The sequence below is a fragment of the Oncorhynchus mykiss genome, chromosome 2 (genome assembly GCF_057628025.1).
Source record: "Oncorhynchus mykiss isolate SJ-2025 chromosome 2, ASM5762802v1, whole genome shotgun sequence".
NCBI lineage: Eukaryota > Metazoa > Chordata > Actinopteri > Salmoniformes > Salmonidae > Oncorhynchus > Oncorhynchus mykiss.
In genome coordinates this window covers 87,105,275-87,120,267 of record NC_143023.1, presented here as the reverse complement: position 1 = coordinate 87,120,267, position 14,993 = coordinate 87,105,275, and the positions used below count along the sequence as shown (strand labels likewise).

Below are 14,993 nucleotides of genomic sequence, written 5' to 3'. Positions count from 1 at the left end.
CTCGCTCCATCTCCCTCTCGCTCGCTCGCTCCATCTCCCTCTCGCTCGCTCGCTCCATCTCCCTCTCGCTCGCTCGCTCCATCTCCCTCTCGCTCGCTCGCTCCATCTCCCTCTCGCTCGCTCGCTCCATCTCCCTCTCGCTCGCTCGCTCCATCTCCCTCTCGCTCGCTCGCTCCATCTCCCTCTCGCTCGCTCGCTCCATCTCCCTCTCGCTCGCTCGCTCCATCTCCCTCTCGCTCGCTCGCTCCATCTCCCTCTCGCTCGCTCGCTCCATCTCCCTCTCGCTCGCTCGCTCCATCTCCCTCTCGCTCGCTCGCTCCATCTCCCTCTCGCTCGCTCGCTCCATCTCCCTCTCGCTCGCTCGCTCCATCTCCCTCTCGCTCGCTCGCTCCATCTCCCTCTCAGTCGCTCGCTCCATCTCCCTCTCGCTCGCTCGCTCGCTCCATCTCCCTCTCGCTCGCTCGCTCCATCTCCCTCTCGCTCGCTCCATCTCCCTCTCGCTCGCTCGCTCCCTCTCGCTCGCTCGCTCCATCTCCCTCTCGCTCGCTCGCTCCATCTCCCTCTCGCTCGCTCGCTCCATCTCCCTCTCGCTCGCTCCATCTCCCTCTCGCTCGCTCGCTCCATCTCCCTCTCACTCGCTCGCTCCATCTCCCTCTCGCTCGCTCCATCTCCCTCTCGCTCGCTCCATCTCCCTCTCGCTCGCTCCATCTCCCTCTCGCTCGCTCCATCTCCCTCTCGCTCGCTCCATCTCCCTCTCGCTCGCTCCATCTCCCTCTCGCTCGCTCCATCTCCCTCTCGCTCGCTCCATCTCCCGCTCGCTCGCTCCATCTCCCGCTCGCTCGCTCCATCTCCCGCTCGCTCGCTCCATCTCCCGCTCGCTCGCTCGCTCCATCTCCCTCTCGCTCGCTCGCTCCATCTCCCTCTCGCTCGCTCGCTCCATCTCCCTCTCGCTCGCTCGCTCCATCTCCCTCTCGCTCGCTCGCTCCATCTCCCTCTCGCTCGCTCGCTCCATCTCCCTCTCGCTCGCTCGCTCCATCTCCCTCTCGCTCGCTCGCTCCATCTCCCTCTCGCTCGCTCGCTCCATCTCCCTCTCGCTCGCTCGCTCCATCTCCCTCTCGCTCGCTCGCTCCATCTCCCTCTCGCTCGCTCGCTCCATCTCCCTCTCGCTCGCTCGCTCCATCTCCCTCTCGCTCGCTCGCTCCATCGCTCGCTCGCTCCATCTCCCTCTCGCTCGCTCGCTCCATCTCCCTCTCGCTCGCTCGCTCCATCTCCCTCTCGCTCGCTCGCTCCATCTCCCTCTCGCTCGCTCGCTCCATCTCCCTCTCGCTCGCTCGCTCCATCTCCCTCTCGCTCGCTCGCTCCATCTCCCTCTCGCTCGCTCGCTCCATCTCCCTCTCGCTCGCTCGCTCCATCTCCCTCTCGCTCGCTCGCTCCATCTCCCTCTCGCTCGCTCGCTCCATCTCCCTCTCGCTCGCTCGCTCCATCTCCCTCTCGCTCGCTCGCTCCATCTCCCTCTCGCTCGCTCGCTCCATCTCCCTCTCGCTCGCTCGCTCCATCTCCCGCTCGCTCGCTCGCTCCATCTCCCGCTCGCTCGCTCGCTCCATCTCTCGCTCGCTCGCTCCATCTCCCTCTCGCTCGCTCGCTCCATCTCCCTCTCGCTCGCTCGCTCCATCTCCCTCTCGCTCGCTCGCTCCATCTCCCTCTCGCTCGCTCGCTCCATCTCCCTCTCGCTCGCTCGCTCCATCTCCCTCTCGCTCGCTCGCTCCATCTCCCTCTCGCTCGCTCGCTCCATCTCCCTCTCGCTCGCTCGCTCCATCTCCCTCTCGCTCGCTCGCTCCATCTCCCTCTCGCTCGCTCGCTCCATCTCCCTCTCGCTCGCTCGCTCCATCTCTCCCTCCCTCCCTCTCGCTCTCCCTCCCTCCCTCGCTCTCGCTCTCCCTCTCGCTCTCCCTCCCTCCCTCTCCCTCCCTCCCTCTCGCTCTCCCTCCCTCCCTCTCGCTCTCCCTCCCTCCCTCCCTCTCGCTCTCCCTCCCTCCCTCCCTCTCGCTCTCCCTCCCTCTCGCTCTCCCTCCCTCCCTCTCGCTCTCCCTCCCTCTCGCTCTCCCTCCCTCCCTCTCGCTCTCCCTCCCTCTCGCTCTCCCTCCCTCTCGCTCTCCCTCCCTCTCGCTCTCCCTCCCTCTCGCTCTCCCTCCCTCTCGCTCTCCCTCCCTCCCTCCCTCCCTCTCGCTCTCCCTCCCTCCCTCCCTCCCTCTCGCTCTCCCTCCCTCCCTCCCTCTCGCTCGCCCTCCCTCCCTTCCTCCCTCTTGCTCGCTCGCTCTTTCTTTCCCTCTTGCGCGCTCTGCGCTCTCTCCCCCATGTGCAGGCTTTAAAAGGAAAGCATTGCAACAACAAAGGCGTCTATGTAAATCAGATTTTACCTACATCAAGTGTTTGTCAACGTAAGTGCATGTTAACTTTGCAGATGAAAGCAATTCCTCTGTGCCCATAGGAGAGTAGATAAGGTATGTGAACGAGATAATCCAGATCTCACAAGGCATACTTTATTATGGATAACCCTCAGACGCCATAACCTTTGATTGTGAAGTGAATGAGGGTGAAATAAGCCAGTGAATTTTGTACTGCCTTTTCCTCGCAGGATGACAAGAGGCTGGAGGAAGATGACCCAATGAGCAAAAGACGAAGAAAGGGCAACTACTTAGAGGAGGTGTGTTTAGTAGCAACAAGTATATCTCTATCACGAGTATGGCTTTAGATGGCACAATTTTAGTGTTGTTAAAGGGACTGCTCATTCATTTGGCCCTTTTATCTCCATGGCTGGTTATGTCTCCAGTTGTCCTGTCAGAGTGCCCCCCCTGCAGGTGAGGGCGGAGAGCAGAGTAAGGTGCGCTCCATGGCCACCCAGCTGCTGGCCAAGATTGAGGAGAATGCGGCGCCTGGCGGTGCCCTGCGCAATAAGGTGAGCAACTGTACTCTGACCAGAAGGGTCAACGGTATCGTCCCTGTACGCTGTGCTGTGTAGAGACTGTGACAAATATCCCAGTAATGCAGGTAACTTGCATGGTTGCTTACTGACTATACTCAATGTGCTCAGTGCTTATGGTTACTGTAAGACTCTTCAGTTCTAGACTCTCTATGTTGGCCCAACATACTACCGTTAAGACTGAATGTTCATGTTGTCCTTACGTTTCTTCTGATGGCTGTCTGGTTTTATAATCTTTACCACTGTACGAGTGCTTGCCTGCAGTCTTCAAATGTTTATGAAATTATATGTTTTATTTTGGAGAAGGTTGTGCATTTTAAAACATGATACAGAAGAGAATACAGTGTGATTTTCCTGTGAAACCCCTGGAAAGGACTGAGTGGCTGTTAGCAGGGCATCTGTTCAAATATTCTAACTAAATGCCTTGAAACATCTGATTATGGCGTTGAATGCCATGGAACACATGCAGTGCAATGGATGACTGCAGTGCAATGGATGACTGCAGTGCAATGGATGACTGCAGTCTGTGGTTTTGAATGGTAGAACAGAAACTAATCATTCTGTACTGCTTTCTCTGATTTGTCCTATTCCTTCTGCTCTGTCCTGCTCCTCTTTTCCTTCCTGCATTCTCTGTCAGTCTGATTGGGACTCTGATTCAAGCCTTCCTTCATCTCCTTCTCTGGATATGATGGAAAGCCCCCTCCCCCTCCTGTGCCCCAAGTGGCAGGAACAGTCAAATCACACAAGCTGACCCAGGAATGGTCAGCTACTGCGTTATAAACCCAATAATGTCGTTTAAAAATCCCCAACCCCCTAACCTATAGCCTACGATAACAAAATAATCAATGGTTAAAAATCGCCATAGTCTAGGACAAGAGTCTTTGAAAATATACCCTTTTTACACCACTCACTGTAGATATTGATGACCATGGAGGTTCGCCCTCTACTGGCTAGAGGTCAATTCTTCTTTACACATTGCCTTGTGTGTCCGTCTGCTTTCAGCCTTCTATCTATATGCGACTCTTAGAAAAGCCTGCAGCCGTGGCACAACCCATTCCCCTTCACATTCCAACATGGTCCTGGAGTCCTTCACAGGAGGATCAAACACAGGCATCTCCGCGCACAGAGTTTGTGCAGCAGAGAGTGTGGATTCCACGCACCGAAACCCCAGACGATGTAGATTACCCAGAAGACCCCTCTCCTGACCCCACAGGGATGAGACAGCGCCTAGAGAAGCTGGGGGACAAGATGAACCAGGTGACCATGAGCCCATGGTCTATCTGTCTGGACACAGCATGTCAGCTCCATTCACAGCCATACACTCACAGTAAAACAATGCTTGTGTGGGTAATGGATTGAAGCCCATTCAACATGGTAAATCCAATTCTGCCTTAGCTACAAAAGACAAGCAGACGGCGCAACACGCCAACAGAAACACCAATGTTCAAAAGATACAACATTGCTAAATGGTATTTTATGCCCCACATCATCAACTTAACTGTGGATTATAATTGCTGTTCAGTATTTATTGTTTTTACTTATCCATTTCCTGCAGTTTGATTTTCACACTTTTTTTTCCTTTACCCTTTTGCTGTTCTTCAGAAAAAAGTGCAAACCTTAACGACTAGGGAGTTTAACAGAAAGAGTATAAAGGAGAGGGCTGTGCTCCTATGTTCCCTGGGTCCGAGACTCCTCAAGTGAAAGAGTATAAGGTGAAAGTGTTGTGCCGCCCCTCGCCTGCCTGCTTGTCTAACCTCGTCTAAGGAAATGAGGCACAGTAATGTTTGTGTCCTCGGACACGAGTTCTGTTTGACTGCCTCACTCTGTTTGGAATAATAACATGTCACCAGTCAAACCTACTCACATTTACTGAGAGTAGCAACAGCTTGATAATCCATTTTAAGTCCATTTAGTGGCAGAGATTGTTTTCTTGCCCAATGTTGTGTTTCCATGGTGTTGCAGTTCTGAGAGTTTCAGGTCAGGTGACCTCCCTCTGCATGATGATCTTGGTCTGTGAAGATACTAATAGTGAATGTTCATATCTTCACTAGAAAAGATAAAGGTTTAGCTGTTGACATTTTCTCTGACTTCTATTAAGTATCAAGGTGGGATGTGAAGGGTTAGATGTCTTGGAGATTTCTCAAATTTCTCAAGTCTTTTTCTACCAACTGATCTATCTACTTCTGCTCAGGAGCCCTCTGTCTCTAAAAGCACTTCAATCCACCCTGTCCCTGAACCCTCTGCTCTTTCCTAATTCCCTTCTCCCAACATTTCCTGTGCACTATGACAAGGTAACAATGGCTACCGCTAGCAGCTCCTTGTTGTGCTCCTCAGTGCCCATGCAAAACTTAAAATATCAGCTCACTAGGACCGTGTTTGTTGGTTTTAGTGCAATGGAAGTGCTGCATCAGGTAGACTCATTAAAAAGCCAATCAATCTGAGTTATTTTTTTTAATTTAAGTAAGCAAGTCCGTCAAGAACAATTCTTATTTACAATGACGGCCTACCGGGGAACAGTGGGTTAACTGCCTTGTTCAGGGGCAGAACAACAGATTTTTCGGGTACTGGCCCAAGGCTCTAACCACCTGCCACCCCAGAATGAAGCTTATGAAGCTGACCTGTTTAAAAGTCCACCAAACCGGTATCAGTAAACTTCTTCTCTCTGCAGTTGGAATGTAAGAATAGAAGAGACTGTCAGCTCACACTGACCATGTTTTATTTTGCTTTTAGTGCAATGGGAATGCTGAGACTAGAATAATTTGACCTGAGGGTTATCAAGCTAAACCCTTAGCCTGCCCAACGGGTATCAGTAAAAATGTGAAATGTAAGAATAGACAAAAGAAAAGAAAATCATCACAAGACACACACAAACAAAAGAAGGCTCTATATCTATTACCAGCCCAAGGCCTCTAATACCAACTTCAGGAGTGTTGGTAGCCATCTACACAACAACACAGTCATGCCTACTGCTTCTGGATACTACATCTGTTACTAGTAGAAAATAGGGACTGTGTACTGTCAAGCATTCTGACCTGAATCTTGTGGTGAATTCTCCAGTCATGAGCCATGGTGTTTTGTGTAAAGGCCTCCAGGGGCCACTGCGATGGGAACTCTATGCACTCACGTGGGTGTCTGTTCACACAGGGTTTTGCCCCACTTCAGGTCTTCAAGTCTAGAGCGGTAAACAGCATTTTGCCACATTATGCAGGAAAAGCAAAATGCAAGCAAGTGCATAGCCTTGGCAAGCTACCGTATTTGACTAGTTTTCTGCTATGGTCCAGAGAATTGTTGATTTCATCATCTCTCACTGCTGGGAAAATTCCCTACTAATATTACACCTCAGGAATTAAGTTCCCATTTCATGAAATATGATTCAGTTTTTGCCTTCAAAATACCAGGGACCATTGAAAGGTATGACTTATTCCTCATGGCCTTATTACTAATTTGGTTAGGTTATATTGTACTTGGTGTTACTCTTCAGTCTGGATGGTTCTGAGGGCTCCCGAGTGGCGCAGTGGTCTAAGGCACTGCATCTCAGTGCTAGAGGTGTCACTACAGACCCTGGTTAGATTCCATGCTGAATCACAACCGGCCGTGATTGGGAGTCCCATAGGGTGGAGCACAATTTGCCCAGCGTCATCCAGGTTAGGGTTTGGCCGGGGTGGGCCGTCACTCGAGATAAGAATTTGTTCTTAATGGACTTGCTTAGTTTAATAAAGGTTAAATAAATAACTCAAATGATGAAATCCTCACTTGTCCTATCTCACTGCCTGCCTTAACATGTAACCCTAATGTGGATGTTAACTTATTAGGTGCTCATACCACCACCTAATACTGTACACTGCTAGAAGAAATGGTGCTATATAGAACCAAAAATGTTTCAATGGCTCACTTTTATATGGCCCTCAACCGCAAAGCTCCCTAATTTTTAGCAGTAGACGACTACGCTAACAGCTTGCCTATTCTGTTCTCTCCATATCCCTAACCTGCTGCTGTTGCCTGGGCTGTCTCCTGACAGTGTGTTGGAAGGAAGGAGTTTCCTCAGAACCTGGGAGGCAGTGACATGTGTCACTTCTGCTCCAAGCGTGTGTACGTGATGGAGCGTCTCAGCGCTGAGGGCTACTTCTTCCACAGGGAGTGTTTCCGCTGTGACGTCTGCAGCTCCACACTACGCCTGGGCGGACATGCCTACAACTCCAAACAGGGTATGATCCTGACACACCCATATACCAACCTCTTTTTCCACCTGGGGGCAGAAGCCGTTTGTCAATTTATTTGATATTTAGTGACAACAGGCATGTGTTTTAGTATGTGATTTGATGTTTGTTTTACAGACAAGTTTTATTGCAAGCTTCACTATTCTCAGCGCCGACCCAGGCTTCAAAGTTCAAACAAGTTCCAGAGGAGAACGGTAAAACATCTTTCAGTAACAGCCAAACAGTCATTTTTACTTGGAAATTATGATGTTATTTGTGATATTTTTAACATTTTATTTATGTGTTTAGTCACCACTTAGTCTGATATTTAAATGTTATGTTGTGCCTATCACACACAGAAGGACCAGGGACATCTGACCTCTTCGCCGGACGGTAGTGACCCCAACTCAACCACGGGCAGCCTGCAGAGCCAGCCGCCAGGTACCCTGTGTTCCTTCCTTAGGAGAAGCCTGCGCTGGCCGCTGCACGCTGGCCAATCAGTGTGTGGAACGCCCCACCGGCTGGCCTGCTGGGTGCATGGGGCAGTCAGTCAGGCGGGGCACCATCTCAGGGATCGCTCAGAGGACTACGGCTTCCTGTACGAGCTGCTGAGTCTGGGCCTGCCCCTACTGAGCATGCTGCACGAGCTCCTGGGCCAGATTTACATGGAGGCTGAGCAGCCTGAGCCCCAGCCCCAAGGCCCACTGCCCTGGGCCCAGTAGCGTCTAGGACTCAGGGCCAACTAGAGATGCAGTGCCTGGTGCCTCATGGACTTAATGCTGTACTGTACTCTGTGACGCAAGTGCCTGAGCTACAGCAGTCTGCACAATGTCAAATGCTTTATGCAGATTCTAAAATGATAAATTTCAAGTCTTCTATTCTTTATTTAATTTTATGACAAACAAACTTCATGTTCGTGAAAGTGTTATACCAAGTGTGATGCATGGTCCTTAAAGGGATACTTTGGGGTTTTGGCAATGGAGTCCTTTATCCACTTCCCTGTAGACAGATTAACTTTTGGATACCGTTTTTATGTCTCCTTCCAATATGAAGGAAGTTCGAGGTAGTTTCGTGAGCCAATGCTCCACTAGCATTAGCACAATGACTGGAAGCCTATGAAATCATGCTAGCAGTTATCATAGACTTCCAGTCATTGTGCTAGTTAGCAACTTCCTTCAAACTACAGAGACATAAAAATGGTATCCATGAGTTCTTCTGACTCTGGGGAAGTAGGAAAAAGGGCCAAAATCCTTAAGTATCCCTTTAACATTGGAAAACTTCATGCATCCTTTCAATTTCTTAATCTTTTATTTCAGTATTCCCAAGCTTATTTTTGGGTAAAATTATTGAATTTTTTTGTAATCCAAAAAGGATCCACTAAAAGCACTTGACTTGACTTGTCGGGACTGCTAAGGTTGTGTGTAGTGCCTGGTGTGCTTGTGTTTTGTGGAGTCTGTTGGACAGAGTCCTGCTTGTTTTTGAACTTCACTGCTATATTGCTCCTGTGAGGCGTGTAATGGAGATGGCAAACAGTATTTTTTTTTTTTTGCATCTCACTAGCTTTTTTTCTAAGATGATTCCGGATGTAATTTTGTTGCTATATTTTTGTTTTAGAATCTTTTTTCACACTACTATTTGGTAGATTTTTCTAATGCAGTTTAATGGGACACATTTTGATTTTAGTTGAATCTGATTTAAACTCTCATTGTTGTAAAAGATTAGATAAGTCTGTAAACACAGAGGATCCTCATGTTTATCTCTGGCACCAGGTAATGTAGCAAATTCTTCCAAAGAAAGATTGTTTTTCTTTGAAATATTTAGGTATAGTTCTTTGCTTTTGTGCTGCTTGGATCACGAGACTTGGATTTGACGCACATTTTATGCAAATGATTCCAGGAATGTTTGTTCTGAAGTGTTCTGAATCAATAGCTTGGTCTGGTAGTACAGTTATGACTGGTTTTTCAAAAGGATTGCTAAGTGTTGCAACAAAGCTTTTATTTTATTTGTGATTCTTAATATTTTTAGGTCATGGTTTCCCTTCCATATTTCTCACATTTAATTTCTCCATTCTTTCATTCTTATGTTTCAAATTCCATTACTGCAACCTATGATTGGTATCTTAAATAAATCCCACGGTGCGCGCACACACACACCAATCATTGTCACAGGCTGAATCGTTATGGCAGGAAGGGGATGTCCTACTTTGGTCTCATGATCAATATTGTTGCTTTGCCTTCGCTGCCTCCGTTGCTCTTTGTGACCACTCATTAACCAATCATGTTGAGAACGCAGCATGGGTCCTGTGTATGGCAACAGGTTCATTCCATTAGACACACATTTGTTCAATAATTGAGTATGTTTCAAAAGCCTTCCATTCTTCCAAGCTAACCCACTGAGACTTGCTGTTCTTCCTGACCTCTCTAACGCACAACGTGTTGAAGGTCTGACTTTTTGGCATGCAGTTTCTTCAAGTCTTTTTGTCTGCCCCATCTGATAATAACCTCCATTTCCACGTCTATGTCCCCCTGTGATTCTCTGTTGCAGAAGGCGCTTATCATTCAGAAACCTTCTCAAGGACTCTCATGTTCCTCCTAACACAAAGCTGAGCTCATTGCTAATTTATTTTACCTTTATTTAACTAGGCAAGTCAGTTAAGAACAAAATCTTATTTTCAATGATGGCCTAGGAACAGTGGGTTAACTGCCTTGTACAGGGCAGAATGACAGATTTGTACCTTGTCAGCTGGGGGATTCGAACTTGCAAGCCCAATGCTCTACCCACTAGGCTACCCTGCCGCCCTCATGACAAGATCCTAGTTTTTTGGGGGCACAATTCTGCAAGTTTGCTCCAGAATATTTTGTTGTACATTTTAGTTGTTTATAAGATTTCATTTGCTATCTTGTATTTTTTCACAGTGAATAAACTGTTTTGATTAATTTATGCTATTTAAAGCTGTAAGTATAAATAAATGTATTTGATTACATAAGTAACTTGCTTCCTCCCTTAATTTTTAAAAACAAATTAGCCAAATTTACCAACTTTTTTTATTGATTTTTCAAATTAACAGCAGAATTAACAACTGAAATTTTCAATTTTGCAACAAAAAAAAACTTTTTTTGACCCGCACCCTCACATTAATAACCCCGTCACAAGCATATCCTCTGTTTACATAAAATGTGTTTGCTGATTGGCACATTCCCACGCACTTAACCACACTTGAATTTCCCTGGACAGTGTTGCTCAGCCCTGTTCATTCCCCAGTCGGTCATGTGTTTTTAGGGGGGACTGAGTGACACTTCTAGAGAGCAGTTCCTTTTATTTGATTTCCCCAAATAGCACGGTCACTTATTGTCACAACAAAAACCATACATTAGACCCAATGCAAAAGCGTCTCCACTATGAACTGAATTCAAATAATAGTAATAGACCATTACACGCATCCTTTCACTTTATGGGTTTCTCTTTTCGGGTCTTTCTCATCTTTCTGTTTGGGTCATCTCTGGGTCATTTCTGGGTCAGAGTTTTTTTATTTTGTATTGGAATCCAAACACAATGTGACATCAACAGTATTATGTGGGTAATTGCCCTAAACTCATTATGATTCAGCACCTCAAGTGGGCTATTGTTTGTGTTGAAGCTGTGTTGCCTCGACAAATAGACCCACATCCATAACGATAGTATAGTACACAACCTAACCAACCCATTCAGTTACTGATTCAGATGCAGAGCATGCCCAACGCATTTACGTAGAATTCTAGATAATTTTTGTATAGGTTTTTCATTATGAAATGTACTCTCAAAAGAATCTATGAAACAATTATCAACATGGCTTCAGTTTGGTTCTGTGAGTAATCACTAGCATGAATGTTCACTTTTGTTCCATATCACATGGTTGGTGTTCCTTACATGTTGATTTATATTTTAACACAATGCTTTTACCAAGTCTCTCCATTTATATCTGTGTGTCTACAGATATATAGAGCAGACTTTTATTGCATGCTGACTGGTGCAAATGTATAAAGTAAGGTAGCATGTTGGCACTGTTATTTCCAAAGCAGTAATGCAGCCTAGTATTGTGACCTAACCAGTTAGAGGCAGACACATTTACACATAGTAAGGCAATAGCTTTGTAACCATCCTAGCTGCCTTAGTTTGTTGGAGTACACTTAGTGTCATAAATAGCAATAATGTATTATGTGAATTTGGCCTAATAAGATTTACATTTTCAGGACGTCACTACAGATGCACAGGTCTGATGAATGGACTGTACACCCGCACCGTGCCTGAGGTGGCCATGGGCACAGTGGACCTGGACATGCCTGACTCCAACAGGACGTGAGTCCACTACTACAGCACTACCCTCAATGTGTCCTTTGCCGTTGCTCATTGTTTTTGTGTGTTGTCCATGTCTTTTTACAGTGCTGACTCGAAGAAACGGGCCAACTCCGATACATCTCTCAAACCACAAGATTCTGCACAGGAGAAGAAAGGTGTGAAGTCTCCCTGACATTCACCCACATGAGAAACACATTACTCTGATTTCCCCCTAGCTTCAGCCATACAGTTGAAGATGGAAGTTTACATACACTTAGGTTGGAGTCATTAACTTGTTTTTCATCCACTCCACACATTTCTTGTTAACAAACTATAGTTTTGGCAAGTCGGTTAGGACATCTACTGTGTGCATGACACAAGTCATTTTTCCTACAATTGTTTCGAGATTATTTAACTTATAATTCACTGTATCACAATCCCAATGGGTCAGAAGTTTACATACACTAGGTTGACTGTGCCTTTAAACAGCTTGGAAAATTCCAGAAAATTATGTCATGCCTATCAGAAGCTTCTAAAGCCAAATTGACATAATTTCAGTCAATTGGAGGTGTACCTGTGGATATATTTCAAGACCTACCTTCAAACTCAGTGCCTCTTTGCTTGACATCATTGGAAAATCAAAATAAATCAGCCAAGACTGGTTCATCCTTGGGAACAATTTCCAAACACCTGAAGGTACCACGTTCATCTGTACAAACAATAGTACACAAGTATAAACATCATGGGACCACGCAGCCGCCATACCGCTCAGGAAGGAGACTCGTTCTGTCTCCTAGAGATTAATGTACTTTGGTGCAAAAAGTGCAAATCAATCCCAGAACAACAGCAAAGGACCTTGAGAAGATGCTGGAGGAACCGGTACAAAAGTATTTATATCCACAGTAAAACTAGTCCTATATCGACATAACCTGAAAGGCAACTCAGCAAGGAAGAAGCCACTGCTCCAAAACTGGCATAAAAAAGCCAGACTATGGTTTGCAATTGCACATGGGGACCAAGATTGTACTTTTTGGAGAAATGTCCTCTGGTCTGATGAAACAAAAATAGAAATGTTTGGCCATAATGACCATTGTTATGTTTGGAGGAAAAGGGGGAGGCTTGCAAGCCGAAGAACACCATCCCAACCGTGAAGCACGGGGGTGGCAAGCATCATGTTGTGCGGGTGCTTTGCTGCAGCAGGGACTGGTGTACTTCACAAAATGGATGGCATCACGAGGAAAGAAAATTATGTTGATATAATCCAAGATGGCATAGCAGTCAGCCGTACTTTGTCCTCGTTTTGTCGTGTCCCGTGTGTATGTGTGTATATATATATATATATATATATATATATTTTTTTTTTTAACATTTTTCTTCGCATATCTTTTATATTTTATTTTCCAAAAAATCAACTTCAAAACACTCTCCTGCAACCCGCCTCACCAATTTATATATGAAAAAAATAGTATTTACCTCAAATCTGAAATCTACAATAGATGCTAGTCAGTTTTACTGGCTAACGTTAGTATTCGGCTAACCACGGTTGGTGGTCATCAGCTATCCTTTAGCTCGAAAAGCTATCACCAGTTTTGTACAACGCGACTCAGACCAGATCATACCGGACCTATTTTTCTCTCCATATCCCCGGATTTCAACCGAAAACTCTGGACATTTATACCTGGATCTCGCGGCTAGCTAGCTGCTATCTGTGTGACTATTGGCTTACGTCGATTCCGGAGCAAATATTAATTATTCCGGAGCTAGCCAGCTGAAGAGTTCCATCAGCCACTCCTGGGCTACAATCACCTATCCGGACCTTCACAACTGGACTACCAACGTTATCTGCCCGAGGGAGTTATCCAACCGGCTCCTCCGTCGCGGCGTTACCTGAACGCCCATCTGCGGTCCGCTAATCGTTAGCAGCCGATTAGACAGCTATCTGAATAGGTCTATTGGACAATTTTTCTTGGGTCACTATAACTATATCTATTTTGCCATTTGGATTGATCCCCTCTACCACACGGAACCCCACTAATCTACCGACGGAAATGCACGAGGTGGCTAAAAACAGACCTCCATCCTATGCTAGCTTGCTACCGATGGCCCGGCTAGCTGTCTGAATCGCCGTTAACCCAACCAACCTCACTACTCACTGGACCCTTATGATCACTCAACTAAGCATGCCTCTCCTTAATGTCGATATGCCTTGTCCATTGCTGTTCTGGTGAGTGTTTATTGGCTTATTTCACTGTAGAGCCTCTAGCCCTGCTCATTATACGTACCCTTATCGTACTCCTCCTCTGTTCCTCTGGTAATGTAGAGGTGAATCCAGGCCCTGCAGTGCCTGGCTCCACTCCTATTCCCCAGGCGCTCTCTTTTGATGACTTCTGTAACCGTAATAGCCTTGGTTTCATGCATGTTAACATTAGAAGACTCCTCCCTAAGTTTGTTTTATTCACTGCTTTAGCACACTCTGCCAACCCGGATGTTCTAGCCGGGTCTGAATCCTGGCTTAGGAAGACCATCAAATTCTGAAATCTCCATCCCAAACTACAACATTTTCAGACAAGATAGGGGGGCGGTGTTGCAATCTACTGCAAAGATAGCCTGCAGAGTTCTTTCCTACTATCCAGGTCTGTACACAAACAATTTGAACTTCTACTTTTAAAAATCCATCTCTCTAAAAACAAGTCTCTCACCATTGTCGCCTGCTATAGACCACCCTCTGACCCCAGCTGTGCTCTGGACACCATTTGTGAACTGATTTCCCCCCATCTATCTTCAGATCTCGTGCTGCTAGGCAACCTAAACTGGAACATGCTTAACACCCGAGCCATTCTACAATCTAAGCTTGATGCCCTCAATCTTACATAAATTATCAATGAAACTACCAGGTACCACCCCAAAGCCGTAAACACGGACACCCTCATAGATATCATCCTAACCAACTTGCCCTCAAAACACACCTCTGCTGTTTTCAACCAAGATCTCAGCGATCACTGCCTCAATGCCTGCATCAGTAATGGGTCTGCGGTCAAACGATCACCCCTCATCACTGTCAAACGCTCCCTAAAACACTTCAGCAAGCAGGCCTTTCTAATCCACCTGGTTGGGGTATCCTGGAAGGATATTGACCTCAATCTAACAGTAGAGGATGCCTGGTTATTTTTTTTAAATGCCTTCCTCACCATCTTAAATAAGCATGCCCCATTCAAGAAATTTAGAACCAGGAACAGATACAGCCCTTGGTTCTCTCCAGACCTGACTGTCCATAACCAACACAAAAACATCATATGGCGTTCTGCATTAGCATCGAACAGCCCCGGTGATGTGCAACTTTTCAGGGAAGCTAGAAACCAATATACACAGGCAGTTAGAAATGCCAAGGCTAGCTTTTTCAAGCAGAAATTTGCTTCCTGCAACACAAACTCAAAAACGTTCTGGGACACTGTAAAGTCCATGGAGAATAAGAACACCTCCTCCCAGCTGCTCACTGCACTGAG

General features: G+C 46.6%; 1 protein-coding gene across 11 annotated transcripts in view; it reads left to right on the top strand.

The window, feature by feature from the left end:
* The window catches only part of mical2b (microtubule associated monooxygenase, calponin and LIM domain containing 2b), an 89,419-nt gene that overhangs the window by 50,944 nt on the left and 23,482 nt on the right, over nucleotides 1-14,993 (top strand). For 4 of the 11 annotated variants that reach the window (XM_036958151.2, XM_021575471.3, XM_036958150.2 and 1 more), the window contains 8 exons: nucleotides 2,636-2,704; nucleotides 2,831-2,956; nucleotides 3,983-4,237; nucleotides 6,999-7,185; nucleotides 7,315-7,391; nucleotides 7,536-7,617; nucleotides 11,406-11,511; nucleotides 11,596-11,666. In XM_036958151.2, coding sequence (XP_036814046.2) covers nucleotides 2,636-2,704; nucleotides 2,831-2,956; nucleotides 3,983-4,237; nucleotides 6,999-7,185; nucleotides 7,315-7,391; nucleotides 7,536-7,617; nucleotides 11,406-11,511; nucleotides 11,596-11,666 — 973 coding nt within the window. Of the gene's footprint in view, nucleotides 1-2,635; nucleotides 2,705-2,830; nucleotides 2,957-3,617; nucleotides 3,742-3,982; nucleotides 4,238-6,998; nucleotides 7,186-7,314; nucleotides 7,392-7,535; nucleotides 7,618-9,720; nucleotides 10,167-11,405; nucleotides 11,512-11,595; nucleotides 11,667-14,993 lie in introns of those variants that run through there. The other 7 variants (XM_090211449.1, XM_021575478.3, XM_090211453.1 and 4 more) reach the window with 4 other exon arrangements.